At 34.1% G+C, this 27,451-nt stretch overlaps 3 protein-coding genes across 3 annotated transcripts in view; all 3 read left to right on the top strand.

The window, feature by feature from the left end:
* Window positions 1-1,303: 1,303 nt before the first annotated feature.
* On the top strand, window positions 1,304-7,169 carry LOC109585640 (uncharacterized). Its single transcript, XM_020001778.1, has 9 exons — window positions 1,304-2,285; window positions 2,332-2,838; window positions 2,892-3,030; window positions 3,080-3,335; window positions 3,396-3,554; window positions 3,601-3,733; window positions 3,781-3,886; window positions 3,940-4,080; window positions 5,545-7,169. Exons 1-9 carry the CDS (start codon window positions 1,308-1,310, stop codon window positions 7,125-7,127), a joined length of 4,002 nt encoding a protein of 1,333 aa, XP_019857337.1. The 5' UTR covers window positions 1,304-1,307; the 3' UTR covers window positions 7,128-7,169.
* LOC105314262 (tripartite motif-containing protein 2-like) lies at window positions 7,146-9,352 on the top strand. Its single transcript, XM_011408336.2, has one exon. It carries the CDS (start codon window positions 7,228-7,230, stop codon window positions 9,298-9,300), a length of 2,073 nt encoding a protein of 690 aa, XP_011406638.1. The 5' UTR covers window positions 7,146-7,227; the 3' UTR covers window positions 9,301-9,352.
* Window positions 9,353-9,408: 56 nt separating this feature from the next.
* Window positions 9,409-27,451, top strand: part of LOC100638311 (E3 ubiquitin-protein ligase rnf213-alpha-like) — a 31,343-nt gene continuing 13,300 nt past the window's right edge. The window contains exons 1-42 of the mRNA XM_020001777.1: window positions 9,409-9,482; window positions 10,427-10,885; window positions 11,819-11,927; window positions 11,979-12,055; window positions 12,321-12,512; window positions 13,451-13,644; window positions 14,150-14,499; window positions 14,546-14,805; window positions 14,863-15,093; window positions 15,145-15,322; window positions 15,486-15,550; window positions 15,810-16,134; window positions 16,348-16,443; window positions 16,495-16,614; window positions 17,534-17,693; window positions 17,764-18,093; window positions 18,316-18,893; window positions 18,955-19,120; window positions 19,495-19,718; window positions 19,945-20,247; window positions 20,445-21,454; window positions 21,582-21,685; window positions 21,737-21,811; window positions 21,893-22,138; window positions 22,431-22,629; window positions 22,739-22,973; window positions 23,045-23,170; window positions 23,225-23,327; window positions 23,385-23,547; window positions 23,633-23,804; window positions 23,899-24,014; window positions 24,061-24,378; window positions 24,667-24,799; window positions 24,904-25,133; window positions 25,284-25,360; window positions 25,460-25,689; window positions 25,748-25,861; window positions 26,027-26,193; window positions 26,313-26,535; window positions 26,656-26,880; window positions 26,931-27,061; window positions 27,159-27,302. Of these exons, the coding sequence (XP_019857336.1) occupies window positions 10,431-10,885; window positions 11,819-11,927; window positions 11,979-12,055; window positions 12,321-12,512; window positions 13,451-13,644; window positions 14,150-14,499; window positions 14,546-14,805; window positions 14,863-15,093; window positions 15,145-15,322; window positions 15,486-15,550; window positions 15,810-16,134; window positions 16,348-16,443; window positions 16,495-16,614; window positions 17,534-17,693; window positions 17,764-18,093; window positions 18,316-18,893; window positions 18,955-19,120; window positions 19,495-19,718; window positions 19,945-20,247; window positions 20,445-21,454; window positions 21,582-21,685; window positions 21,737-21,811; window positions 21,893-22,138; window positions 22,431-22,629; window positions 22,739-22,973; window positions 23,045-23,170; window positions 23,225-23,327; window positions 23,385-23,547; window positions 23,633-23,804; window positions 23,899-24,014; window positions 24,061-24,378; window positions 24,667-24,799; window positions 24,904-25,133; window positions 25,284-25,360; window positions 25,460-25,689; window positions 25,748-25,861; window positions 26,027-26,193; window positions 26,313-26,535; window positions 26,656-26,880; window positions 26,931-27,061; window positions 27,159-27,302 (8,954 nt within the window). The 5' untranslated portion in view covers window positions 9,409-9,482; window positions 10,427-10,430. The remainder of the gene's footprint in view (window positions 9,483-10,426; window positions 10,886-11,818; window positions 11,928-11,978; window positions 12,056-12,320; window positions 12,513-13,450; window positions 13,645-14,149; window positions 14,500-14,545; window positions 14,806-14,862; window positions 15,094-15,144; window positions 15,323-15,485; window positions 15,551-15,809; window positions 16,135-16,347; window positions 16,444-16,494; window positions 16,615-17,533; window positions 17,694-17,763; window positions 18,094-18,315; window positions 18,894-18,954; window positions 19,121-19,494; window positions 19,719-19,944; window positions 20,248-20,444; window positions 21,455-21,581; window positions 21,686-21,736; window positions 21,812-21,892; window positions 22,139-22,430; window positions 22,630-22,738; window positions 22,974-23,044; window positions 23,171-23,224; window positions 23,328-23,384; window positions 23,548-23,632; window positions 23,805-23,898; window positions 24,015-24,060; window positions 24,379-24,666; window positions 24,800-24,903; window positions 25,134-25,283; window positions 25,361-25,459; window positions 25,690-25,747; window positions 25,862-26,026; window positions 26,194-26,312; window positions 26,536-26,655; window positions 26,881-26,930; window positions 27,062-27,158; window positions 27,303-27,451) is intronic.

Here is a 27,451-nt window from a genome sequence, read left to right as displayed (position 1 = left end):
AAGCTGTGTCCTGTTACTCATTGTTATCGCTACTTTTCTGTACATAATTTTACTGCTTTTGCATCGTCACTCGTGCTATATGAAACAAGTTATAAAAAAGGAAATTTATTGCTGTTACAACTTACAAACAAGTGAGGCTCGTTAATATTTTGCCATACAGAAGTAATTATGATGTCAATGCAACTGCTCTATATCAAAGGTATTATAGACTACATAACCAGGACAGGAAACTAGCTCACGTGATCCATTCAAACCACTATGGTGGGTGTTGTCAAAAAATGACTACTCATTAAGGGCATTTAAAAGAAGATTTTATGTAAATCAATGTTGATTTCTTGTTATTTTAACAACATTTCAATACTTTCATGCTTGTGTGACATGAATGCAATGAAAAAATACTGATACCATTGTTATTTTGCAAATATACTGTGCTATTGTTCAAATTTGTGTTAGTTGCAATTTGCAAAACTTTATGTGCCTGTTGCTTCATCACACGGGCAAAAATAGACTAACAATATCATTGAAAATTTTGCCACAATCACTGTGCATGGAACTGTCATACTTTTATTTACTGATTTGCTATGTTAGAGGAGTAACATCTAAAATTACTGTTTCTGCGAATAGTCCACTGTTGTACATGTTACAGCTTTTACACAAAAAGCAGAGGTTTCTCCTTTTGGGTGAAGATAGTTTGATGTGGTGTGCATAAATTGGGAGGTTAGCATTTCAGTAAATTCATGCAAAGCATTTGACTACAGTACTGCTTAAAAGTAAAAACAAAAGATTCATTAATTCTGCATGGAAGTAAGCAAGCCAAATGGTCCAATTTATTCTATTTAATGCCCAATCCAATCACAGACATTGTCCACTGTTGAATCCTAGTTTTCTGTGCCGGTTACATAGTCTACAATATCTATGTCGATATGTGCTCACATAGTGGGTGTGGTCTAGTCTAATGTGATTGTGGTCAAATTTTGCAAAAAATACAAAGTGTGAGCACAAAACCAAAACATTACAAAAAATTAATCTATATGCAATACTGCTATACATGCAGCACTGGCAAAACCCAAATAATAATTAATGGTTAGTCACTTAAACCAGATGGCTTCGTCTGTTTTTTAAATATAAAACAAGCAAAAACAGTGGCAGATATCTCACCTCAATCATCTATGCCTCAATATACAACACCCGCCGCACAGTTACAATTGCCATAAATACTGAGGAAATTGGAGAGTGGGAGACTGGTGACACGTGCAGCTTCGCAGCCATTTTCCTGACTACCGTTAATTAATTATTCATTAGTCTGAATGGCGTCAATGGCCAGGCCCGTTTTAAAGGAATTTTGGAGCCTGTCCAGCCGGGACAGTCAGATCGGACTAGGAAAAATGGTGCAGCTAGAGATTTTTGTCAATATTCTTTCTGGAACTAGAGGAGCTACTGTCACCTTACTGGTAGATGAACTGGACACTGTCAAGGATATAAAGTTAAAAATACAACAGGAGGCAAATATACCAGTGGCTAAACAAAAGCTCCTTTTTGATGGCCGCACTCTTTCAGAGGAACTCAACTGCACTGTCACAGATTGTGATATTTTTGAACAGGCTACGATATTCTTGGTTGTTCTCACAATAATTTCAATTCGTTTTGTGACTGGAGAAATATTTTCTACTGACGTGAATCTAGTAGCAGACACCATTGAAACTATCAAACAATCAATTGAAGAAAGGAATGGGGTCCCTCTTAACCAGCAGTGTCTTATTTTTAAAGGCAAAGAATTAAATGATGATTTGTCTACTTTATCAGATTGCAAAATTGAAGACGGCTCTGTTATTCTGTTCACAATAAAAGGGGCGATTTCATTTCAAATTAGCATTAAAACACTTCCTATCTACAGTGGAAAAGATCATATTAAATTGATAGTAAAGTCTACTGATACTATAGCTCATGTCAAAGCTATGATAGTAGCAAAGGAAGGTATACCAATCAACAAGCAATGTCTTATATTCAATGGCAAGCATATTTATGCTGATGATGCAACTTTGGCAGACCACAAGATCTCTAGTGGTGATATTCTTCACTTGCTGTATCCTATAAACTCTGGTTTGTGTATCTTTTTATCTGGGCAAGCTAAATATGCCGATGCCTCATCTAAGTTCAACAAGGGCGATCATATAGTACTGCAGCCTGTATCGGGATTGGTCATCATGGGTAAAGTCAAATGGACTGGCAGTGTCAGTGTCACTGAATATTCTGACAAATTAATATCTGCTGTTGGAATCGAAACAGTAAGCTAATTCCATTCAATTTTATGCTTCAATGTTTTACTCATAGGATGCCAAGATTAAGCATGACCGAGATTTTCCTGAATTATACTTGAATGTTGCTCGTAGCTATCGGGAAGAGATTTTCAGAGTTGGCTTATTTTCTAGTCGAATTTTTCTTCCAGAACAGCTTGTCGTTCATGCTGATGAGTACAAGCAGCAAACAGAATTGTTACAGCAGATGACAGCAGAGGCAAATGTTTTTGGTTTCAGTATTGAAGAGTATTTTACCCAGAAGGCAGCACTATTACATGCTCATTCTCTGAAGATGTCCAAAGTAAAAGAAGTCACACTGGATGAAAGTACCCCTCAACCTAATGATACTCTTACTCAGCCTATAGAATCGTCGTGTGAAGATTCTAAAGAATATTCCCCCATATCTGTTGGAGTCTTTGTGACTTTACCAGTTCATATAGTTACACAGGCATGTACTAGTGAAGCGTTAATGTTACAAGGTAAAGTTATGTGGATTGGCAAGTTGCCTGATACCACTGAAGTAATGGCCGGAATTGAATTAGTAAGCATTAATTTTATTGTCATGCTAATAATCTTTATCTCTACTAATATTAGAATCAATCCCTTGAAGGATGCAATGATGGGACTTGGAGAGATCAGAAATATTTTAGTAGCCCTCCTGGCAGAGCTTGTTTTGTTCCTACAAGTTGTCTTTTATTGGTTGAGAGCTTGAATAAAGATTTTATACCTAATCGTATGTTACTACTTATTGTTAATTACTCATCATCACTATTATCCTATAGCGTTGCATAGCATTACTCCTTCAGAAGAAGATACTTATACAGCAGTTGATGTTCAAGATTTGATGGATAAATTCACAGAACAGAGTAATAGTGGCATTCAGGGACATATTGGTTCATCATTGTTGGATTCAATGATTTTTGGTTTATTTGCTCTTAATGATTCATTTGATAAGTTTCTGTTTGAAGAATTAAGTGATGTCATGAGCAAAGACACTATTGAACTGTTGTTGAAAGGAATAATTAATCCACTGAGAAGGTACGAGAGTGTCTTTAAGTACTATTACACAACTTTATTCTTTTTGTGTATGTTTTATAGGCATGGGGTAACTAGGCTAGAGTCTATAGTTGATTTTAAAGATCATCTAAAGAAAATTTGTGCAGAAAATTACATAACTATTTCATTTGATGACTCTGTGAATTTATTAAGATTATTGTTGGATAAAATACTTTGTATTAAACCATTTCTTAGCATGAGGTAATTCAGTCTCACAATGATAATGATTAATTTTTATGATTTATAGGAAAGCTTCTGACAAATTAGAAGAGGTATATTTTATTGAATTTGATATCAAAGGTCCTGAAATCGCTGATCCATGTAGCACTGAAAGCCTTGTAAAGAAATATTTTACTGATCAGAAGCTAATGCTTATAAATGTAAGTGTGCAAAAAAATTTAGTACTATTGATAATGATAATTTTCAGATGCCATCAACACTAATTTTAGTGATACCTCAAAGCATAGAAAATTCTAAAAAAAGAATGATTATTCCTTCATTAAGCATTGATATTAGAGGTCTTGTTGAGCATGGTAAGCCACATGTGTAACTTATGCTGTCATAGTTCATACATGTATGTGCTTAGGCTGCTCTAGTTCAATATCCAACACTCATTTGGAACTTGTCTCTGTGGTGTGCTGGGAAAAAGTCAATGGACAATATGTCTGTTATTCTAGATCAGAGAGAGTCTGGCTCTATCATAACAGTATGAGTACTACAACTAATGGTTAGTTATTTTTATTGGCTTATAGTAACAAGTTACTATGTGAGTAGAGATAAGGAATTGTGATTTTAATGAGCATTTCAAACAGGTTTTACTACTAAGTATAAGCTAAACAGCATACTTCATGACACCATGCACATACGGCTTTTGGAGCAACTTTTAAAGTTCGTTAAAAAATCCAATTTTGGTCAAAATCAACTCAGAACTTCTAGTAAGTACATGTATATGTATCAGAAAAATTGGAAAATTGTCATTTTTCATGAAATTTAGCCAAAAATCTCGTTGGGACTAATTTGGCCAGATTTTGGAGCAACTTTTAAGAATTGTAAAAAAATTAAATTTTGATCAAATCAGTTTAAACTTCTACACAACATAAGAACATTAATTTGTGTCAGAAAAGTTATAAAAATAAAGAATTATTATGGAGACATTTTTGATGCAATTTGGCCAATAGCCCTATACTATATAGTAGTCACTTTGGCCCAATTTTTGAGCAACTTCAGAAATTCATTAAAAATTCAATTTTTATTGTAATAGGCTAAGCAACATTAAGAAATGTATATGTGCATCTGAAAAATTATAAAAATTAAAAATTCTTTTTGACAAAATACCTTTTATTTTTTAAACTTTGAAGCAACTTCAAACAACTTTAAAAATTTATAAAAAATTCACTGACAAGAACACTATGCCAAATTTTTTGAAAAAAAACCTCAATTGCATGCTATGAGAATTAAATCTGCTTTGCATTTGTATACTTTATCAAATATTTTGTAATGTGCCAACTATTACAACAATTATAATACCTTACTTTGGGCAAGACCCTTAAATGATTAAGTGCGTCTGCATGTACAAACAGACCATTCGTCTAACTATTATAACCTAATCTTTATGATGATTGTGTGGCTAGGGCCACACGTTTTGTAATGTTTAATGTTTTGTTTTAATGTTTTGGAATGTTTAATGTTTAATGTTTTGTAATGGCCCTTAATGTTTTGCATTCTTCTAGTAAATTTCATCTTACACTAAAATAATAATTTGTAGTGTATACTTACAGTTTGGCTGTTTTGTGACAAATAATTTTGTGAGTCTCATATATATTTTAATAATTTACAAAGCATTTTTAAATACTAAAAATGTGACTGTGTAGTTAGAAAATTGTAAAATGTAATTTTGTTAACTTAAAGAAACACTTTTGTATCATTGTACGTGTATGTTAATTGGGCTCAAGTGAAGCAATTATGATGAAAGCTATATTCATAGCTTTTTCTATTATAGCTGTAACAGCAGTTGTTGCATGTTGTAAAAATTATTGTAAGCCATCAAATATTAGCATACTAATGTCAGACTCAGTTGTGATGTAAGAGCAAACATGCAGTAATGATAGCATTAAATTTGAAGCTTGAAATATATTGCACAAGTTTTAAAGTTTCAACATTGCATGCATATTTCTGTTTTGTTTTTATACAGATCACTTGTTCTACCTTCCTGAAGTTACTGATGTTTCTCAAGACCTTGATGACTGGATTTATAATACTGAAACGTTTTCAACTAATAGTATGCCACCTCATGCCCAATGCTTTTTGAAAGATTCTCATGTTTTGGTGTATTCGGCATCAAACAATAGCTGCTATAGCCATACCAATACTATGCTCAATAAGGAAAGTATACAAAAACTGTTGGAAGAAAAAGGTAAAGAGAGACATTATTCACTGTCTGAGACAATAGCTACACTTCAGAGAATACAAAATGATAATGATTGGCTTAATTCAAGCTTCAGTGATCTCTCTCAAAGTCATTTACAACTATTAGATAAACTTGAAGTTCAACAAAATGAGGCCAGCCGACTGGCAAATGCTCTTACATCTGCTGAAGATGAATTTGCCAAATTGTCACAAGAAAAAGATGAAGCATTTCTTTTATTAAAAGCCACATATGACCAGAAAATTAATGAGATGAATTTAGTGCAGCAATGTTATGATAGTCTTTTACGTGAGTTTGAAGAGTTAAAGGCTGACCATGATCGAATTTTATTGACTAATGATGCTCTAAATTCTGATCTTTGTGATAAAAAAGATGAAATCCTTCTATTAGAGCAGCAATACAAGGATCTTGAATGTGAGAAAGACGATGTACAATCTGCTTGTTTGCAATTAAAAGAAACTTTAATAGAGAAGGAAAATGCATTGTCAATGAAGCAAGATGAAGTTAAAGTGCTTAGGGAAAATATAGCAGCAGTCAATGAAAGTTGGAAATTTAGTCACAAAGATGTTGCAATAACAGATGAATTATTGGGGAAAGGAGGCTGGGGTGAAGTTGTAATAGGAATATTTTGTGAGCAAAGGGTTGCCGTTAAAAAATTACATGATGTTATTGTGAGTGACATTAACTTAGAGCTCATTCATCGTGAAATCAATACCATGGCACAATTACGTCATCCTAACCTGCTTCAGTTTATAGGAGCCATATTTGATCACCCTTCAGGCAATCCTATGATAATCACCGAGATTATGGATGTCTCATTACGTAAAGCTTATGAGACTAAGGAATTGACTCCTGACCCACAATGCAGGCAAATAATTTTCTCCATAATGCGTGACGTAGCTGTAGGCTTGAACTACTTACACTGTCTACCTGATCCTATTATTCATCGTGATGTCAGCAGTGCTAATGTACTCCTCGAATCTAAAGGACCTGGGAAATGGAAGACAAAAATATCTGATTTTGGGTCTGCAAAAATAGCACGGTCAGCATTTACAAAAGCTGCTGGAGCATATGTGTACAGTGCACCAGAATCATTGCAGAGTATCATTAACATTCAAAAGAAACTGTTGACTTCAAAAATGGATGTCTTCAGTTATGGTGTCCTGCTTTGTGAAGTAATTAATTGCCAATTTCCGTGCTCTGAGAGTTTCAATGACTTAGTCGAGCAAGTGAAAAGTTCTGTATCAACATTAATGTATGATCTCATAATTAAGTGCATAGAGGAAGAACCAACTAAGAGGCCAACAATGAAAATTGTCATACAAAATATTGACAAAAATTTTAACTAATTTTTTGTATCAGCAGCAATAATAACAATAATAGTTTCTATATCTATGTTTTTAGTTTCTACATGTATATCTACATTATTGTTTTTTGTTTAACGCTCTAATGCGTAAAGGGGCTGGACCGACAATGGAGGCATTAGAGGAACAAGTGAAGTGTCCCGTGTGTCTAGAAAAATATCAAGAGGCAAAAGGGCTTTCATGTCTTCACAGCTTCTGCCAAACCTGCATAAGCAAGCTTCCTACAACTAGAGATGACAACGGGACTACCACTCTTAAGTGTCCAACCTGTAGGACAACTGTTTCCTTACCCCCAGAGGGAGTAGCTGCTCTTCCTAAAGCCTTTCACATTAACACACTCCTGGATCTTTATAATGCCCTCAATACTCCAGTGGCAGAGAAAGGTGAGGTCCCGTTATGTCCTCTTCACAACAGAGCTAGAGATTTCTATTGTAAGACTGAGGATGAGGTCATTTGTTGTGTTTGTGCTGTGAGGGGCCATAAAGAGCACCACTGTGATACTGCTGATTTGTTCTATGAGCAGGTGAGGAATGAAGTTGAGGCTAAATTTGATTTGGTAAAGGAACATATCGAAGTGATAAAGGATGCCATCGTTCAGTCTGATTTATTAGTAGAACGAGTTAAATTGCAAGCATTGGAAGTTAAAAAAGAAATTGGTCAGTTTGATGAGTTAAGTGATGATGTAATGAGAGAGAAGAATCGCCTTTCAAGTGAAGTTGATGCACATGTTGAACAACGCCTCGGCAAGCAAGAAGAAAAAAGAGACACCTTGAATACAATGTTGGCACAATTTCAAAGCTCTTGTGAATACGTGGAAAATACATTAAAAAGTGAAAAAGCAGAGCAAATTTTATTTGTAAGGAGACAACTATTACTTCACATGAATGCACTCATTATGCATATTGATAATTCAGCTTATGAAAGAAAGGAGAGTGCCATCTTCTTCAATTTATCTGGCAATAAATGTACGAACATTGGCAATACGTGTCAAGTGGTTTTTGATGATTGCTATATCTCAGGCTACAGGAGGTTTGTAGGCAAGGTAGGCGAGCCTACTTCATTCTTCCTTCATGTTAAAGGCATTGATGGCCAATACGTCAGCCTTCCTACCAATTATACCATTAATATCAGCTCCTCCATCGAACCTACTATAGATTTTATTGCTTCATTAGACAAAGAAGAAAATCATTACAAAGTTTCTTGGACTCCTACTGTCGCTGGACCATATACTGTGAAATGTTTAATTGGCAATGTTCATGTTCCTGGTAGCCCATTCATTACTCGTGTAGTAACATCATGTCAATTGGGTATTATGAGTCGTCAAGTAAAGTCTATTGGCAAGTTCCATATTCCTTGTGGTGTCTGTTTGAAGGAAGATGGCACACTTATTGTAGCTGAACGAAAGCCGTGTAATATTGTCCAGTTGAATGAGGCTAATGAAGTAATAAAGATTTATGGTGAGGGGCAACTTCCTGGGATTTATTCTGGTATAGCTATTATGAGAAATGGTGATATTCTTGCTGTTGATAGTAAAAAGAATTGTCTTATGCAATTTTCTGAGAACGGTCAGTGCCAAATCATTGGATCATATGGCAGTGGTCCACTTCAATTTGATCTTCCATACTCCGTTGCTGTTCATCCCAAAGATGGCAAAGTGTTCATTACTGACAGAGGTAACTCGCGTGTGCATGTACTTCATGAAGATCTTACTTATTGTACTACTTTTGGAAGCAGAGGTAAAGATCTTGGAGAGTTTAGCACTCCTTTTGATATTGCAATTGACTCTGAAGGGTTTTTGTATGTGTCAGACCCTATGTTAGGAAGAGTACAAAAATTTAATCCTGATTACGAGCACATTGCCTCTTTATCCCTTAATATGCCTTATTTCTTATCATTTGATGGTCAGGATATTCTTTATGTCTTGCAGCAAAAACAACCAATTCCGAGTTTCTTTGATTTTACTATTGTGCTTGGGGTGACACATAATCATAATTTGGCACTGATTAATTGTCATAAAGGCACAATGAAATTTCTGGCAGAATTTGAGTGGTCTAAAGGATGTCCTGATTATGGTTGTACTAGCAGAATTATTGTTAATAAAAGTAATGGGTTTTTATACATTGTTGATCCCTGTGAAGATTGTATTTACATTTTATAATTTTTTTTGTTTGAATTTGCTTATTATTCAAAATTGATATGGAAACCTGCAATGTGCAAAGAAATGATGTAATGATGATGTAATCATTGCTGACTCTTGAATTTTAAATTTACCACGTGGGTGTGATGGTCGAAACTCTGTAGAGAAATAACTTAGAAGTTAGAACGGGCTGATATTTAGAGGTAAAAGCGTAAGTTTTATGTCTCTGGAAGCCTACACCTATTTCACATATGAATGATCTAGTTATTTATAGTGTTGTCCAGCCATTATGTGTAGTGTAGTTGTTGTTTTGCTCAAGGGGGTTGACATACCATAAATAGAGTTGATGGGATATATATACAGAGAGGAACATGGTGGTGTAAGTATTTTAGTGAGAACAAAGTTTGCTAGTGCAAAAATTTGAAAACGCAAAGCTAGAGTTTTGTGAAGTTAAAAAGTTTATTAAAAGTTTGGGGATTAAATTTTGATCATGTGCAGATTACCTCGTGAAATGAAAAAAATATTTGACCAATAGAACTGACATGTTTATTGCCCAATTTACCAAAAAATTTAATCCACTGATGGCTTAATTGCATAGCGACCAAAGGTGCTGTATAACACAATGGGTAAACACAATAAAAAACTCTGCTCTATTCTTGCATTTATCATTGCATTATTATACAGTACTTCCAGTTGCAACGCAATGCCAAATACATGTATTTGGAACCCAGCTTTGACTATATGGTATTTATCTTTATACATGACTTCCGAGTTTGTTACAAAGCAATGGAGTTTGTCTTTAGAGACTTTTGTGACATATTTTTATTACATTTTAAGCTCTCTGGCAAACAAGTATTGTAAATTTTAACAAACGCTCTTATACATGTAGCTGCTATTGTAACACTTAGACACCCTTTTAACTAATTAATTGGGCCCTATATTAGTTATACTGTTTACCACACATTATCTATTTGATACCAATAAAGTTTCTGTGGCACCTATGATTAGCTGCCAAATTAGAAGTACCAATCGTTAACATTATGAATTTAAATGATCACAAATAAGCAGCCAATATAATGCATATTTCTTTTGCTGTACTAATATAAATCCTCTTATTTGTACTGAATAGTTAATAATGGTTCCTTAGGGTAATGTCTGAACAAGAGGAATTCACAGAGCACGATGATGCCAGAGCTAGAATACATCAAGTGTCTCATATTCAACCAGAGAATCCAGATATACATGAAATTTCATCTAGTGCTACTGAATTATATACAGTTCCTTGTACCAATCTCAATGAAGGGAGAACTAGTGCCAAGCGTATGATGGTTGAAAGGGATTCTCCTCCGTTAGAAAAAAAGAAAAAAACTGTTGGCTCTGAGGATGAGGCATTTGAACATTTTGGTGATCAATTATCAAGTGGTCCAGGCAATGTGATCAATCTACCCGATGATCAACTATTTGGTCCAGAGGCACATCAGTCGAATATCCATCCAGGATTTATGTCTCAAACTCAGAGAAAACGAAAGCTGTCGGAGGACGACAGCATTTTTCCCCACTTAGAGCACACTACTGTTACCAGATCTGCTTTGAAGAAACACGAGAGGTACTTTTACACATCTGTATTTGTATTTACATGTACATATAATGCATGAAACAGAGCTAAGTTGATGTCAACAATGCATATCCATTCGTGTCATATCTACATATTACATGTACATGTACTTGTGCAAGGGCTAATAAGGGTATGACATGCTTGTGTGTATTCATGTGTGATATCTATGTACATACATGTATGTACATGTATAAGGTTTGGAGGTTACCAATTTTGTGGGATATTTTAATTTCACATTTTTTAATCCTATGAGTAAACTGCTCACACATACAATTGATATAATAGAGACCTCACCTTTAATATGTGCATAACTGCATATGCATTAAAACTTGCTCCCCTCAAAATTACAAAAATATAATTTTCTTAAAAAGCTTGTAGCTATATTATAGTTTGTATTATGTATTAAATTTAGCATGTATACATATACATATACCATATTTCCTTAAATAAAAGCCCGGGCGTCTATTTCCTAAAATGGTATTTGAACCTCGAAAAATTATATAAAAAATTAAAAAAACTTAGGCCCAGAGTGGGGTTTGAACCTGTGAGCTCATGCTTTTGACTTCTGGAACTTCGGGCATTATCCACTAGACTACTGAGTCACTCCTGGGTGAGTGTTGCGTATTTAAATTGTATTGCTACCCCGGCATTTATTCAAATGTGGCTTCTATTTAAGGATTTACGGTACATGTATACTGATTTAATGTACAATGTACATTTATGGGTGCTAGTGTGTATAATGATACAAGTACTACTTGTGCATGTACTTGTGTTAGTTTACTGAGTAAATTACATGTAGTTGATGCACTATAAAATAGCATACTTTGTGTACATTAATCACTATGTGGCTATTACACATATACATGTATATAGGTTTTTAGTACTATACATCTGTTACATTTGCATGTTCTTAATATTATTTAGACGGATGACTGGTGCAGAAGTACGTGAACATTTAGGTGATGATAATGAAAGTGAATCTGAGGGCAGTGAGGCTGATAGTGACATAGGAGCAAGTGATCCTAAGCAAAAGGTGAGGCTCTTGTTGGTTGCAATAATTTGTTTATGATTGTCATTATTTTAGAGTTTAGTACCATATGGAGTTGATGAATCTAGCAGGAAAGCAAAAAAGAGGAAGCAGAAAGGAAAGAAAATCAATAAGTAATTACTACTACAATATTCATGTGCTGTACATGTCGCTCAAAATTTTGTCTGTCAAAAAATTTGTCAAATTCATCTGAGCATTTGTTGAGAAAATTTTTAATGACGAAAATTTTGCTCCACGTAGGTTGTACATGTATGTGGGATTATAATAGAATGACATTAACTTTAATGAAGAAAACTATAATTTTAACAAGTTGACAAAATTTTTGACTGACGAAAAGCTATACAGTATTATTGATTATTGTGTTATTATTTGTTACAGACCATCTCCTTGGAAAGATCCTCCACAAGGTCTAAAAGGCAAGGATCATGAAATGACAACCATTATATTTCACGCACTTCTACCAACTGCTTTATGGGAATTTGATGCTTCATCTTCAGTCTACTTAAGGTTTGGAAGCCCTCACCTTGGTGAATGGCAATGTGATGTTGGACCTATGCAGAAAATATCCAGGTATGCTGATACATGTACATGTACATGTACTCATGTTTTTGCAAAAGAATGTACGTGCAGTATCATGTGTTTTTACTTTTTACCCACAATGTGATATGTTGGTTGAATTTTTTTAATGTTATATACACATGTACTCGAAAATTAGAAATTAAGACATTGAAATGACAACTAAAGTCAAATGACGCAAACTGACAATCATTCATATCTGCTTGACTTAGTTCTGAGCCTCAATAAAATAGAAATAATGTACACTCGTGCAATGTCCATTTTTAGAAGGTATAGAGAGGATTCTTAGTTAGAAGAAATGCAATACGCCAGATCTGGTTCAAAATGTGCATGTAACTTGAACATTGTTTATGTATGCCTGCAATATAATATTAAAACAATTTAAGTCCAGCCTTATACAATGATCTTTTGTATAGGGGGAAATTTTGGCAAATGTGGCATTTTATAACCATTTACCAACATGAAACATGCAATTTTAAATCAAATCGCAAATTCTCCAATTAAAATCTGCCAATTACCGTAATTTTAATGCCTCTCCTAATTTAACAGACATGTACTGTAAATGTTCAAATAAAAGCCCGGGCGTTTATTTCTTTCCAGGACAAAAAAATTGCATGAAATAAGAAAAGAAAAATAAAAACTGAGATTTGAACTCAGAACTCCAAATTCAATGCACTCAGTTTAACCAGTTAGGCCATTTGGGAAACTCTAAAGATTGTGGTACTTATATTGAGTAAAATATGCGTATCTATACTTGGAAATTCTTAGTACCAGGTGTTTATTCAAGCCCGGCCTTTATTTAAACATTTACGGTACATGTACATGTATATTTATCTTTGTAATTGCATGCTTTAGCTAAATTGTTTTTATTTAGTTTAGTTGACTATTGTGTGTTGACTTTTACTACCTTTTTGTTCTTTTTTTAATTCCAGTTCTACAGATGAAATAGTTAAATTTAGACTTGAAGTCAAAATGAAGTCTCTTGTTCTATCGAGTGGTGGTGTACCATACAAATATTGTGTCTACACTCCCAAGACTTTGCATGGTTCTAAAGATGCTCAATATGAATATATATATAATATACCAGGGGCTATTGCTAATAGGTATCTGACTACTCGTGAACGAAGTAAGTTCATTGATGACTATACATTACATGTACTTGATGTTGAATGGTGTAACAATTGGATTATTAATAAAATTACTCATTTGAATTTTTTGTCTACCGTACAGCGAAAAATTTTTGTGGCCCAAAATTTTTGTGGATTTTGCATTTTTTCAAAATTCACGAAAATAAAATCTGTGAAAATTGATTCAATACGGTTCAAAATGGTCGAAAAGTAGAAAACCATGAAAATTAAAGTCACGAAATTGATTTTTGAATGGATCTGCGAAATTTTTGGGCCACGAAAATTTTCCGCTGTACAGTAACTTTGCTGATTTTCAGGCACCTGTAACTTGTCCGTGGCTAGAAGCATTTTTGTTTGTCAAATTTTTAACTTTTTTGATATTCTGAAGATCATTGCAGTGTCTTAGAATGCTAACAACTAATCATTGTGTAATAATGTTTTGTAACCTCTTTGACCCCACATGTTGTAGTGACATTAATTTTAATTTTTGATTTTATACTGTAGATAAACCTAACCATCAGTATGATACTCTAATATATCCTCCATCACTTACTGAGTCATCACAAGAAAAGAAAGGGTTCTTTACAACTATCATCAACTCGATTTCTACAATTTTTTTGTCTGGCAAGTCTGAAGCTAGTGGTGCTGATACAGGTGTTAGGTTGCCATCATTGGATGAGATTGGAGTGGTGTGTTTTAAACTTTACTTATCTGATCATCTTGATAGACTCAAGTCAGGTTCTATTAGTAATCCACTGGTTATTGCTCATGATATAGCAAGCGTTTATAACTGCCTTTCCTTTCAACGTATTTATACTGGAACTAGGTTTCCGCAATGTTTAAATTTAACTGTTGTAAGTCTTAATATTGAAAATTGTCTCTTTTATGATGAATTATTAGGGTTTGGGAGATTTGCTTATTGACTTTATGAAAAGTATGGCTCCTGTTGGTTCTGAAGAAGGCACTAGTAGTTTAAGCAGACAAATGACAGTGGCCATGATTGTTGTAGTCTCCTTAGATGATTTGATGCTCTTTAATTTGTCAAATGATGTCGTCATTGCTTTATTGCAGTATTTCAAAATTGTGCCTGATTTGGAGCTAAAGGAATGTAAAGGACTAGAAGCATTTCTAGAGTATTTTTCGCAAAATGAAGAGTTGAAGTTAGTAATAATAGCAATGACTTTTGTAATAATTGTTACATACACATGTACATGTAGGTTAAAGTTTCTTAGAGGATTGAAGCATTGCATTCCTGCTTTTAAATCACATCATGATCATTTGGATTTACTCTTCAGTCTTGTTGCACTTTACCATTTTATTGATGGACACTGTATACCTTTTGGAAGCCCTCAAAAGAACCCAAGGCTTATAACATGGCCTGCTCAATCTGCAGGATCTCAGAACAGTTTATTCAAGGATATTACCACTATTGTCAAACAATCAAATACGTACGTTATTATTATCATAATGAACTCATAATTGACCATATTTTATTTTAGAAATTTTAAGAAATTCTATGTTGATCTGGAAGCACTTTTCATTATTGACCCTCTCCTTCTCCCTTCATTCATATTCATGATCCCTGTCCCTTTGTACAAGTCAATGTTTGACACTCTACCACTGTTCTATTGTATAGCAAGACTAGGACATCTGTGTGATTCACCAAAAGGAACGGATGTGAGGATTATTTGTAGTTAGTTACATAGTATGTGTGTTAAATGGAATAATTGTTATTATAAGACTTAACTTTTCACATTTTGTCCACTTTTGCATTTAGTTTGTGTCTACTTCAATTATTAACAGATTTACAATTTTTAATTTTTTTCTAATTTTTGTGCAGCTTAAAGATTTGCAATCTTGTTTAACTACAATTCATTCTAGAATTGATGAACCTGATGACAAGAGGTGAGAATGTACTGTATTGCATGTATTTAAAGATACATACATGCAGTATATTAACTAAAGCCTGGTTTACAATTGCATATGAAATACAACGCAATTGAACGCAAGATTAAATTTTGGCCAATCTTGCATCAACTTCAAAGCATTCTTACGTCAACACCGACATAATTTTGATCGTTTTGTCGAATGTAATTGTAAACCTAGCTTAAAAGTATCCCATACTGTGTTCCAATTTGTTTATACTTGTATATTATTATTATAGACCAGAGGAAGAGACAAAGCAATTGTTGGATGCTGCTGTTTATGTTACTGAAGTTCTGAGCTTGAGACAAAAGTTAAATAAACTCACAGAGCCTCATGTCTCAGTATTTACTTCACTGCTGTCTCTTGTTCTGAAAACACTATCAAACCACATGGATACATCATCAGATGATGCATCAAGCTTATTATCTAAAACATTTGAGAAACAAAATGAGATTATTAAAGCCTGGATCAAGGGAACTATTGGTGGTAGTATGTTTGGAAATGAAATTAATACCTCTTTTATGGGCAACAGTAGTCTTAAAAAACCAAAGGAAGAACTTGATGTAAGTTGAATACTGTATAAATGTTTTGCAACTTCATTATTAGAAAATACATGCATATGTTTCCATTGTTATGTGGCAAGAATGGTATACACAACATGAATATACAGTCAAATTAATTATAAATGATTGAAATGTTAAAAATTGTCTGTTGTTTGCACATGCACCTAATAAATATAAATTTGCTTGTGTACAAATAATTTTGTTCTTTGCCAGGTATGGAACCATATCTTTTCTGTTCCTTGTCCTTGTAAAATAAAAGAAAAATGGGAACCTGTCATAATATCAATCATGAGGTCAAGATTATCTAAAGTAAAAAAAATTTTATTATTAATAATGATTTTATCACTTCCTTTTTAACAGGTTCCTCTTTTATGTAAACCAGATGTCCTTCATCTGGCTGAGACTAAGAAAGTTTGTGATACAATATTGAGCTTGGTACTGGAAAATGTCACCTCTAGTATGGATGAGCTAATTTACTCAGTTAGTAATGATACATGCACCTTTATTTACAGTACATGTAGTATATGTACAATTGTACATACATGTATTTTGTATGGACTGCTTGATTCATCTTAGTCACGTGCATGTACATGTACTTATACTTAAACGTGGTTTTCTACGGAATTTTGGCATAGTGATAGGGCTCTTGTAAAAACTGAGCCAAAGACTTACTCTGTAGTACAGGGTATTTTGACAAAAATCGCAAGGAGAGAATACCCCATTTTTATTTTTCTGATACATACATGTATGCATGTACATGTTAATATGTTGTGTAGAAAATTTGAGCTGATTCGTTCAAAATTGTATTTTTAGAAATTTTTGAAGTTGCTCAAAAATTGGACCAATGACCAAAGGCAAATAGGAGAAAAGTCTCCATTTTTATAATTTGTTCTGATACATATACATGTTCTTACGTTGAGTATCAACTTTGAGCTGATTTCAATCAATTTTTTAATTTTTAAAGTTGCTAGAAAATTGGGCCGATGTCTAAAAGCTATAGCCTTTGGTTGTAGGCCCAATTTTTGGTCATATCAAATTTTGTCAAAAATGACTAGAAGAAAATTCTCCTTTTAGCATCTTTCTAATACACATACTGTACATGTACTTATGTTGCATAGAAATTGAAGCTGATTTTGATCAAAATTCGATTTTTTATTAATTTTTAAAGTTGCTTTAAAAGCCATGTTACTATTGTACATGTACATGTAGTGTTTGTCAGCTGTTTAACTCGTTCACTTAGCATACTTTGTGGGAAATTTTGGTGTTGTATATTTACCATCTGGTCCACTTTTTAACAGTAATGCATAACAAATCATAGTGTTTGAAATTAATTAGTGTTTCTTTATTATCACATACTGGTGATAATGCATTTAGTGAAGATGTACATGTACTCCTTTAGGAAGATGAACATTCTTCAGAGTGTTTGAGGAAGCTAATGATGTCAGAGAATGCTGAACATCTCTTTGACAACACCTTGACAAGACGCTATTCTAAAAAGGATTTTTCTATTGATGATGTTTTAGGTTGGGAAGCCTGGCCCTTCTTTTTCAAGATATTTGGTGAGTCACTAAATGAAATTAAAGACCGTTAATTTATTATTATTATTATTATTGTTATTATTATTATTAGTGAAACAGCAACGTGCTTTACTAGCAAATGATCGTGGACTGTCAGGCAGAGATCTAGAGATATGTAATGTGGCAGTGGAAATATTTTCTAGTGTTTGCTTGAGTGTTATTGATGGAACTGTGGCTGTTAATGTCCTCTGCAAGCTCCAGAGAAAAAAACCTGAATTAATGAAGTTATGTGATGCAGTCAAGCCTCTTTCTAATTTTTCAGTTGATGATGTCATTGTTAAGTTAAATGGACATTTGCATCAGTGGGAATGTTTTAAGGAGTTGAAGGCACAATTATCTACAGTTTATCAGCAACTCAGTGCCACTGAACTTGTAATCCCAGGTCAGTTTGTAAAATACACACATGTATGGTGCTGTAAAGTACATTTACACATGTGTATGGTGCTGTTTAATAGTTTTTATTTAATTTTGCTAGTGTAATATTTTTTCTTTTGTTTCAATTTTGCATTGCCAAGCATTCACAATGCATGTACATGTACGTGTTTATACATGTACATTGTATGTTTGCCTGTACATGTAGTCATGTATATGTGTATTTTTGTAGATCTATCGATTCTTGATAAAGACTTGACTATGGATGTATCAATGTCACCAATATCCTCACTTTGTCATTTGGAAGGCAATACAATAGTTTATAATCACTTTCAATGTGCTGCTTCACTCTTTCATATCCTGCCACACTTTACACTTTTAGTGAAAAGTCATCCGACCAAAACATTTGGAAAGTTCTGGCAGTCTCGAGTAGCTGAACTTAAAGAAAAAGGAGCACTAAAATTTCAGGATGTTACTGATAATATTTGGAAGGTTGTATTTGATAAAACCTCTCAGTATCTTGATAGCCTGAAGGATAGATCTATACCACTAGTTTTAGTTGATCAACTCCTTACTGATCATTCAGCTAACAGGAATAGATTAGAAACAGAGTTTAAGGCATTGGAAGAAGGAATCAGTAAATGTAAGGGACTGACCAGTAACTCATCTTGGATTGAAAATTGCATTCAAAGAATATTGGAATACTTTTCACTTCTTAAGCAAGCTGCTGCTGCTAAGATATTTCTTAAGTTAAGGACAGTCCTTTCTTTAAAAGGGGACTTTAAAGTTGTGGAAGAATTAGCTGATAATGTAAGCCAATTATGAAGTTAATCCCTTTCTCATTTTCTTTTACATGTATATATGTATGTAGTTCAAAGCATCAATACATGGTCAAACTCTTCAGTACATTGATGATAATTTAGCTAAGACCGGAGAGTTCTTGCATGGCATCAGTTCTGATCTAAGGAAGTTGGAGTGTTTGAGGGCATTCACTGAGTGTCAAAAGCTAGTGCAATGGATCAAAGTAGAAACCACTGGCAAGTTAATGATTCCTTTGTTACATGTACATGTACATGTAAATGTAATATGGTTATGTACTGGTTGTCATGGTCTATACATGTAGACTGTTCATTGTATATGATCTGTTACTAATGATCTGCTTTTGATAGTTTTAATTCTTATTGAAAGTAGCTCTCAATGGCTTCCAGTAGGCCAACAGTAGCTCTATGATAAAGCTTTATTATGAATGTGTCCAAAATGCATTGTGCCTGATTTAAACTTGCTAATAGGCCTAGTGTATATACAGATAAACTACAAGTGTCCATTGTCCAATGAGATAGGCCACACATCTATTTAAGCACTGTCTGTTACTTATGCCCACTCAACTCATAACTTCATTTTTGATGTGTAGATGTGCATGATCTGCAACATTTTGTTACTATTGCTCTTGCTACTGCTGCTGGTGGAGAGGATGATCTAACTCGTGATAAACTCTCTAATCTTCGTACAGTTGGCAGTGGATTTGCAAAGCTTATATATCGGTTGCCATTAACGACTGGTTGTATGGAACTGGTGGGACGCTGTAAGTCATTGTGGGACTCTTTGTCACATGATCCTTCTCTGCCTGAAAAGCTTGTAAGTAATTTTAAATAAGTAATTTATGCAAAAAGTAGCTTACCAATAATTTTAAGTAAGAATCAGCAAGAATTCTGAAATAATAAAGTATTAACAATCTTTTTAATACCAAAATTTGCAACTACTGAGTAAAATATTATAGCTAGGGAATGGTTTTATTAAGCACAACATACTTCCTGTTTACCGTGTATGTACATGTAGATGTTATTAATTGTTATACATGTAGATTGAATGCAGCAAACAGATTGAGTGGTACAAGTCAGTGAAGGAAACACAAGGCTCTGTTGAGAAGTCATCATTTGGTCAAATGTACAATATAAAGAGATATGGTTATTATACTGTTGGTTCATCATCTGAAGCGACTTACTCTAAAGCATCAGAAGTGATCAAGATGGATCTAAAGCAAGAGCACAAGTCACTAGCAAGATACAAGTACACTATGGATGAACTGAGGGATTTGGAGAGTAAACTTGTACTGATAACAGGAAGGAAATCTGAGGAAAAAAATGATGTGGATCATTTTCTCAAAGTTAGTCGTTCTTTTTTGTAATTTTTTGAGCAATATGGCATTTAAAACTTGAGCAATAACAGTTAATATTGTAATTTGTACTAATATACATGTACATGTATATCAATGATGCTGTTGATAAGTACATGTACATGTACATATACATGTAAGCTAAACTCTGCCTATTACACACATTTTATTTGTATTTATGTGTGTAGGTATTTAACAGTGTTTGTCATATAGCTGAGGTATTAATTCAGTTACAACAGTATGGACACAGCAAATACTTGAGATGGGTCTTAAAGCTTCCATGTAATGAGACAGACCTTGTTGACAAACTAATGAACGTCCTTAAAGGAATGATCAATGATCTTGATGAATGGAAGAAGAAAGTAGGCAAGGCTCGTGAACACTTTTATAGCTTAAACTATTACACAACACAACAGCTTCTACTCCTAAGAAAAGAACTCTCTCTTTACGTTAATCCTGACTATAACAGTGACCTCAGACCTGATGTGTTAAGCTTATTACAGTGTCTGTCAAGAGACATAACGCAGGAACAAGTGATATCTCATATTAGAGACACTGATGGTCAGGATGAAGATAAGGAGATGATCCCTGCTAGCAATCTTGTGCCACAACACATGGAAGAAATATCCAGCATAGAAGAAGACAATGGAGTGACACCAATTGCCACCATCAGGCAGAGCCCTATATCTGCTCCTCAGCCTAAATTAGGAGAGAATGATTTGACTATCAAGCAGAGGATGATTCTTGATAATTTGATAATGTCATATGGATTTCATAATAAACTCATTTTGCTTGCTTTTGAGCGATCAGCAGAGCCAGAGATCGAGGAAGAGGTAGAGAAATGGTGCAGTCAGCATCAAGATGAGTTTGATTTCATTGATGAAGGAGAGAATAAAGAAAGCTACTGGCCATTAGAAGAAGAATGGGACAATCAAGAAGTACATGTAGGTGATAGTGATGGTAGACCAATAGAAGGAAGGGTTGCTGTTAATGAAAACCATCCCATTGTGCAGCAGTTATTATTAGCTGGTTACTCACTGGAGCAGTCATACACTGCATTGGATCAGAATCCTAGCAGCACACAAGAAGCAATGGAATTCATTGACCAGTTGGAAGAGACAAATCAAAGAGGTGAAGTGGAGGATGACTACTGGTATTTTGATGAAAGATATACTGGAGCATTAGATGGTCATACTGGGTAAGGAAGTGCCTATTCTTGATACCATGTGTATAACATAATGAACACACATTTTTTATCCAAACATCTCTGCATGCATTAAATTTTATCTTGTTATGTGGCTGTGTATTTATTTTTTATATCATAGTGTGACTGAACTTCAAATTGAATCAAATGTTTCAACAACTAAGCCTTACCTCTCGCTGAAGGAGTTAGCACAGTTACTGAATCATTTAAGCACCAAATGCATAGGTATGTGTCAAATTTGATAACTTTGCCATTTTAGTACTGTTTTACGCACAGCTCCAATTGTTTCTGAAAGAAATTTTGGTGAAACTTTAAAGCAAGGAGAACCTAATTTACTCATAGTTCCTCCAGGTTTGTGCTGCATCTACTGCACTTGTGTATACAGTGTATGTACACTCAATTTCTCAAGTAAAAGTTTTATTTTCTTATTAGATGAAGTTTTAAAGACCGTTCTTATGCTTTACATGAAGAATGAGGAGCTTCCTTTACCAACATACGAAGAGGTTCTTATTTGTACTGAAAACACAACAGCTGAAGAAGTAACTTTGTTGTGGAGGAGAGCTGTGGAAGATCCAAACCACTTGAGGATATTTTGTTTAGTTCATGCACAGTTACTGTCTTATCAAGTGTGTGATACTGCTCTTAGATCACTGACACAGTACTCTCAGGGAAGAACTGGTAAATCTTTGATATGTATGTATTTATTGTGTCTTTACATTTAAAAAAGCTTCACTGAAATCTAGTATACATGGTTATTAGTATTAATTGGATGGTTGGTCTAAGTGATGAACTGGTTGGTTCATTTTTTGAGGTGGTTGTCCCGACCACCATAGGCAAGACTATGATTACTGTTACTTTTAATACAAACTATCACAGCCTTTATATAGTAACTTTAAGTGACATTTTTTACTAGTTTGCTGAATGGTTCATGTACATGTTCATACATTTAATGTACTATTATGTATTTTAGGTTACAAGTTAGTAATTGTTTGTAGCAATGAAGATCAGGAGAAGTCTCATATTATTGCAAAACTTCAAATGTATAATCGAACTTGTTCCAAAGTTCTTTCTAAAGATAAATTTTCTCAGTACCTAATGAACCACTTCACTAAATGGCCTAAGAGTTGTTCTGATGATATATTATTAGCCTCTGCTGTTGACCCCAAGAGGTAAGTACTGCAATAGATATGCATGTACATGTACAATGTACATGTTTGTGATACATGTACTTGATTACATTTAAATAAAGGATTAAAAATATATTTTTGTATTTTATAGTTCATATGTAAGAGTAGTGACGTCTTCTAGAGCTGGAATGGGAAAGTCCTTGTACATACAGCGAATGAAGGAGGAGCTGTCTGCAAAGAAACCTTCAAATAATATTAGTGATGTTGTGATACCAGTTCATGGCCCTAAGGTCACCTTTGATAGTGTAGTACAATCACTGAAGCAACCATTTGAACAGCATGACAGCAATCAGGCTATTCTCTTTCATCTTGATGTAGCTCCTAACGTATGTGTATTTTTGAATATTATCTGATGTTGTACATACATGTACACATGTACATGTATATCTTCTGTTAGGTTTTAAGTCAAGTTGATTCTGTCCTTTTTTCATTATTGATTCTTCAAGCTCTTTCTGACAGTCAAGGTAGAATTTGGAGATGTCATCCATCTCATCTTTATGCTATTGAAGCAACAGTGTTTAAGGTATTGTATGCTATATATATACAATATTTCACTTAAGTATTCTCTTTTGTGTAGAATGATACTGTTAAGTCAACCCTAGCACTGTTTGACATTCTTCCTTCCATTGAATGTATATCTCCAAGAATTATTTGGCACATTTTGGAAAGAGGACTAAAGAGTATGATTAAATTTATATGTATACTCCCTTTAGCTTTATACATTATTTACCATTTAGTAATCAATGTTAAAATGATGGACAAGAAAGAATTTTGTAGTGAACCATTCCAGCGTGTATATCAGTACTTAACGAGACACATGAATTCTGTAGTATTGGATAATTTTTCTTACGTACCAACAGTTGAAGGGAATCATCTTGACTGTCTAAAAGTGTTTCTGAAGTAAGTGCATGTTTGATAATTTCAGTTGATGTATTACGTATTGTACATTTGTAATGTATTTAATGTAAATCTTACTTACATATAGGTACTGTGGTGTGAAAAATCCTTCTTGGTCTGAGTTGAAGCATTTTATTGATTTTCTTAATACTCAGTTGCAATCATGTGAGAAATCAATCTTCACTAACGAAGATTTTGTAAGAGATGTGATGTCAGGACTTAAGACTTTTGTGGTGAAGTTTATGATCAGAATGTCTAAGGTAAGACTTATTTTTAAGTTACTTTGTTGTTATGCATTCATTATGCTTATTATCAATTTATTTTAATAGTTGTAAATGTTATTTTACTTTTTAGGATTTTGCCACTTCATCTCTGACAGGAGAAGTTGTTGCTGAGAATGAGGAAACGAGAGATGATAAATGGCAACTGAAAGACTATCAGATTGATGTGAGGAAACAGTGGGAACAATGGTAGGCAATATTAAAACAAAGTCATTATTTTGTATATATTAAATAGTTATCATCCTTACTTGTTCTTCAATGAAGATGGTATGAGCATCACATTTGTTGGTTTTAATGTCTCTCATAATGGTGATATCTACGATCCTTTGAAGAATACTGTTATAGAGGCAGGAGTTATGACACCACAGTTGCACACTGGCCTTAGAGCTAATATGGTTAACCTATCAGAGAACTATCAGTCCTGGGGTAAAGATGTCATGATAGCAAAGATTGGAATGGTAATGGGTCTTGAATGGAGCTGTGATCCAGACCCTACTTATGTACTGACAGTTGATAATGTCATCAAAATAATGGCAATACATATGAGATTGAGGTAATTGAAGTTATTGTACATGTATAAAATCTGTCAATTGTCGAATCTTGTCAGTCGTACTGTAAAGTTTATTAATGTCTGTTTGCTAAAGATAAAGTTGACCATTTTCATGTGAGTGATCTGTGGCCTTGTCGAGTGATCAAGATTTTTCTAAAATTTTTCAATCCTGCATTTGATTTTAGCTATGTGCAATATTTGTTTTTTTGTATTAGCTAAAGGCACATTTGACTTCAAGCTACCATATGTACACATATGTTACAAGTCTCTCTCTTTTCTCTGTACATGCAGGTGTAATATACCAGTCATTCTAATGGGAGAGACTGGTTGTGGTAAGACAAGGCTAATTCGGTTTATGTGTGACCTTGCTGCCCAAGGCTGTAAACAAGGCGGACAGCATGTGAACAACATGCTCATTATGAAAGTATGATCACCAGTTTTATAGATGCTTGATATTGATGTCTATATGTGTGTATGTGCATGCATTAGTCATGACAGTATGATACATTCTTTCTTGTTTATTAATAGATTCATGGTGGTACCACTGAGAGTGATGTTGTAAGGAAGGTCAAAGAAGCTGAGAGTATTGCAGTTCAGAATAGAGCCCTTTATGGCATCAATACTGTATTGTTCTTTGATGAAGCTAATACAAGTGATGCCATTGGATTGATTAAGGAAGTGATGTGTGATCGTCGTATTAATGGGAGACAAATTAAAGGAGATGTAAAGTTTATTGCTGCTTGTAATCCTTATAAAAGGTTAGTGTTATTACTATAATTTGTGTTTAAATACATGTTGTTTATGAATATTTGGTATGATAGCTGTTGGTCATTCTTGCTGCCATTTATTCTTAGTTTTAATGCTGAACATTTTGCTGAACATTTTACGTTATAATAATTATACTATAGGCACTCTGATGAGATGATAAATAAACTTAAATCAGCTGGTCTAGGATTCTTTGTAGAAGTCACGCAACAAAAACTTGGTAAAATTATTTCATTTTGATACTTTTATTTTGTCTGAAGTTATTGAACTCACTTTTGGTGCACTTTGCTAATAATATAATATTTTAATCTCTATTTAGGTAAGATTCCATTACGAGAGTTAGTTTATAGAGTATTGGACTTACCTCCAAGCATGAGGCCACTGGTATATGACTTTGGACAACTAAGTAATGACACTGAGAAAGAGTATACTGCACAAATAGTGAAGGACAGATGCCAGAGGATACCAGGAGTGATGAATGAAGCTAATGTCATCCAATCTGTAGCTAATGTATTGGCATGGTCTCAGGCATACATGAGGAAAATGAATGTAATGAGTTAAATTGCTTTTAATGAACTTCAATTTAATTTAAATGTTTTGTTTTTAGGATGAGTGTGGCTTTGTTAGCTTGAGGGATGTTGAGAGGGCAATGATTGTGTTTGATTACTTTTGTTCGAAGGATCAGTTTCACAGGAGAGTTTGTCAAAAAGCAAATAAAGAAGTAAGCAAACCAAGAGACTAAATGTAGTGTACACACATGTACAAGTACATGTAGGTAATACTGTAGAATAAGAAACCTTGTGGCCTAAACTTTTTTTAAATTTTACAGAAATCGAATCCATGAAATATAATTATGCAATATGCTTGTTTTGATGTCTTTTTATAGGGGGAGGTTCCTGTTAATGAAATAACTCGTTCACTAATATTGTCAGTTAGTGTGTGCTATCATGCCAGACTTTATAAAAGAGATCGATATGAACGTCATGTAGTGAAACAGTTTGTACCTCCACTAGCAGTTAATGGGACAGTGCAATTTCTTAATGAGATCAGATGGTAAGTTGTATTATAAAGTAAATGTAGTACATGCTATTTATGTAGTTATAACTTTTTGTATTTGATTTATTATCATCAATTTTGCATCATAATATTTGTAATATTTTATGCATGTATAGGTGTCAGGATGTCCTTCTTGATAACATGAAACTTGGTCCTAATATTGCAAGAAATGCTGCACTGAGGGAGAATGTGTTTATGATGGCAATATGTATTGAATTAAGGATACCTTTGTTTCTTGTTGGTAAACCAGGCAGTTCTAAATCACTAGCCAAATCCATTGTTGCTGATTCAATGCTTGGACGATCTTCAGAAAGTGATCTCATGAGGGAATTTAAAGAAGTCAGCACAGTTACATGTACATGTACATGTGTGCTTGCATGCTATGAACATGAATTATTTTTATTTAATTAACAATTGCTTTTTACTTCCCCTCTTCTTTCTATCTATTGCTATCTATAGGTTCACATGTTCTCCTATCAATGCAGTCAGTTATCAACTCCAGAGAGTGTCATTGAAGTATTCAATACTGCCAAGAGTTTCCAGAAGAAGCAAGATGTGACTAACTATGTATCAGTTGTTGTATTGGATGAGGTTGGATTAGCTGAGGATTCTCCTAATCTTCCATTAAAGGCTCTTCATCCACTACTGGAGGATGGAACAGAGGGAGCTGATGACTCTGAACAGGTAAACCTGCTTTATTCCTAACACTTGATACATTGTTTACTGGTGAATAGTTTGTAGATCGTGAGCAACGTGTTGCATTTATTGGTATATCAAACTGGGCATTGGATCCTGCTAAGATGAACAGAGGAGTTATGGTAACTAGAGGAGACCCTGATATAGAAGAGCTGATTATGTCTGCAAGGTAGTATCATTTTTATGTATAAATTAATATACTTGTACACACTACACAGTAGATATTTTTAAAGCACAACCTGGTATTGATTATTCATTTTATTTAGAGGAATATGTTCTAATGATAAAGATGATCCTGTGAAAGACAAATTGAAAGTTTGTTTCAAGCCTTTAGCATCTGCTTATAAGGAAATCTGTGAAGAGCAAAAACGATGCCAGAGACCATTCTTTGGACTTAGAGATTTCTACAGGTATTGAGTATCTATGCTATTCATGCAATGTCAGGGTTTCCCACAGGATTTTGATCTAGTGGGCATACTGTTTAGCTTACTTAGCACCTGGTCAAAAATCTGGCCAAAAACTCTGTAGTGTTTTTGGCCAGATTGAAATTTGGTCAAAA

The sequence above is a fragment of the Amphimedon queenslandica genome, unplaced genomic scaffold, assembly GCF_000090795.2.
Source record: "Amphimedon queenslandica unplaced genomic scaffold, v1.1 AMPQUscaffold_13031, whole genome shotgun sequence".
In the NCBI taxonomy this organism is placed as follows: Eukaryota; Metazoa; Porifera; class Demospongiae; order Haplosclerida; family Niphatidae; genus Amphimedon; species Amphimedon queenslandica.
This window is presented reverse-complemented; position numbering and strand designations above follow the sequence as displayed.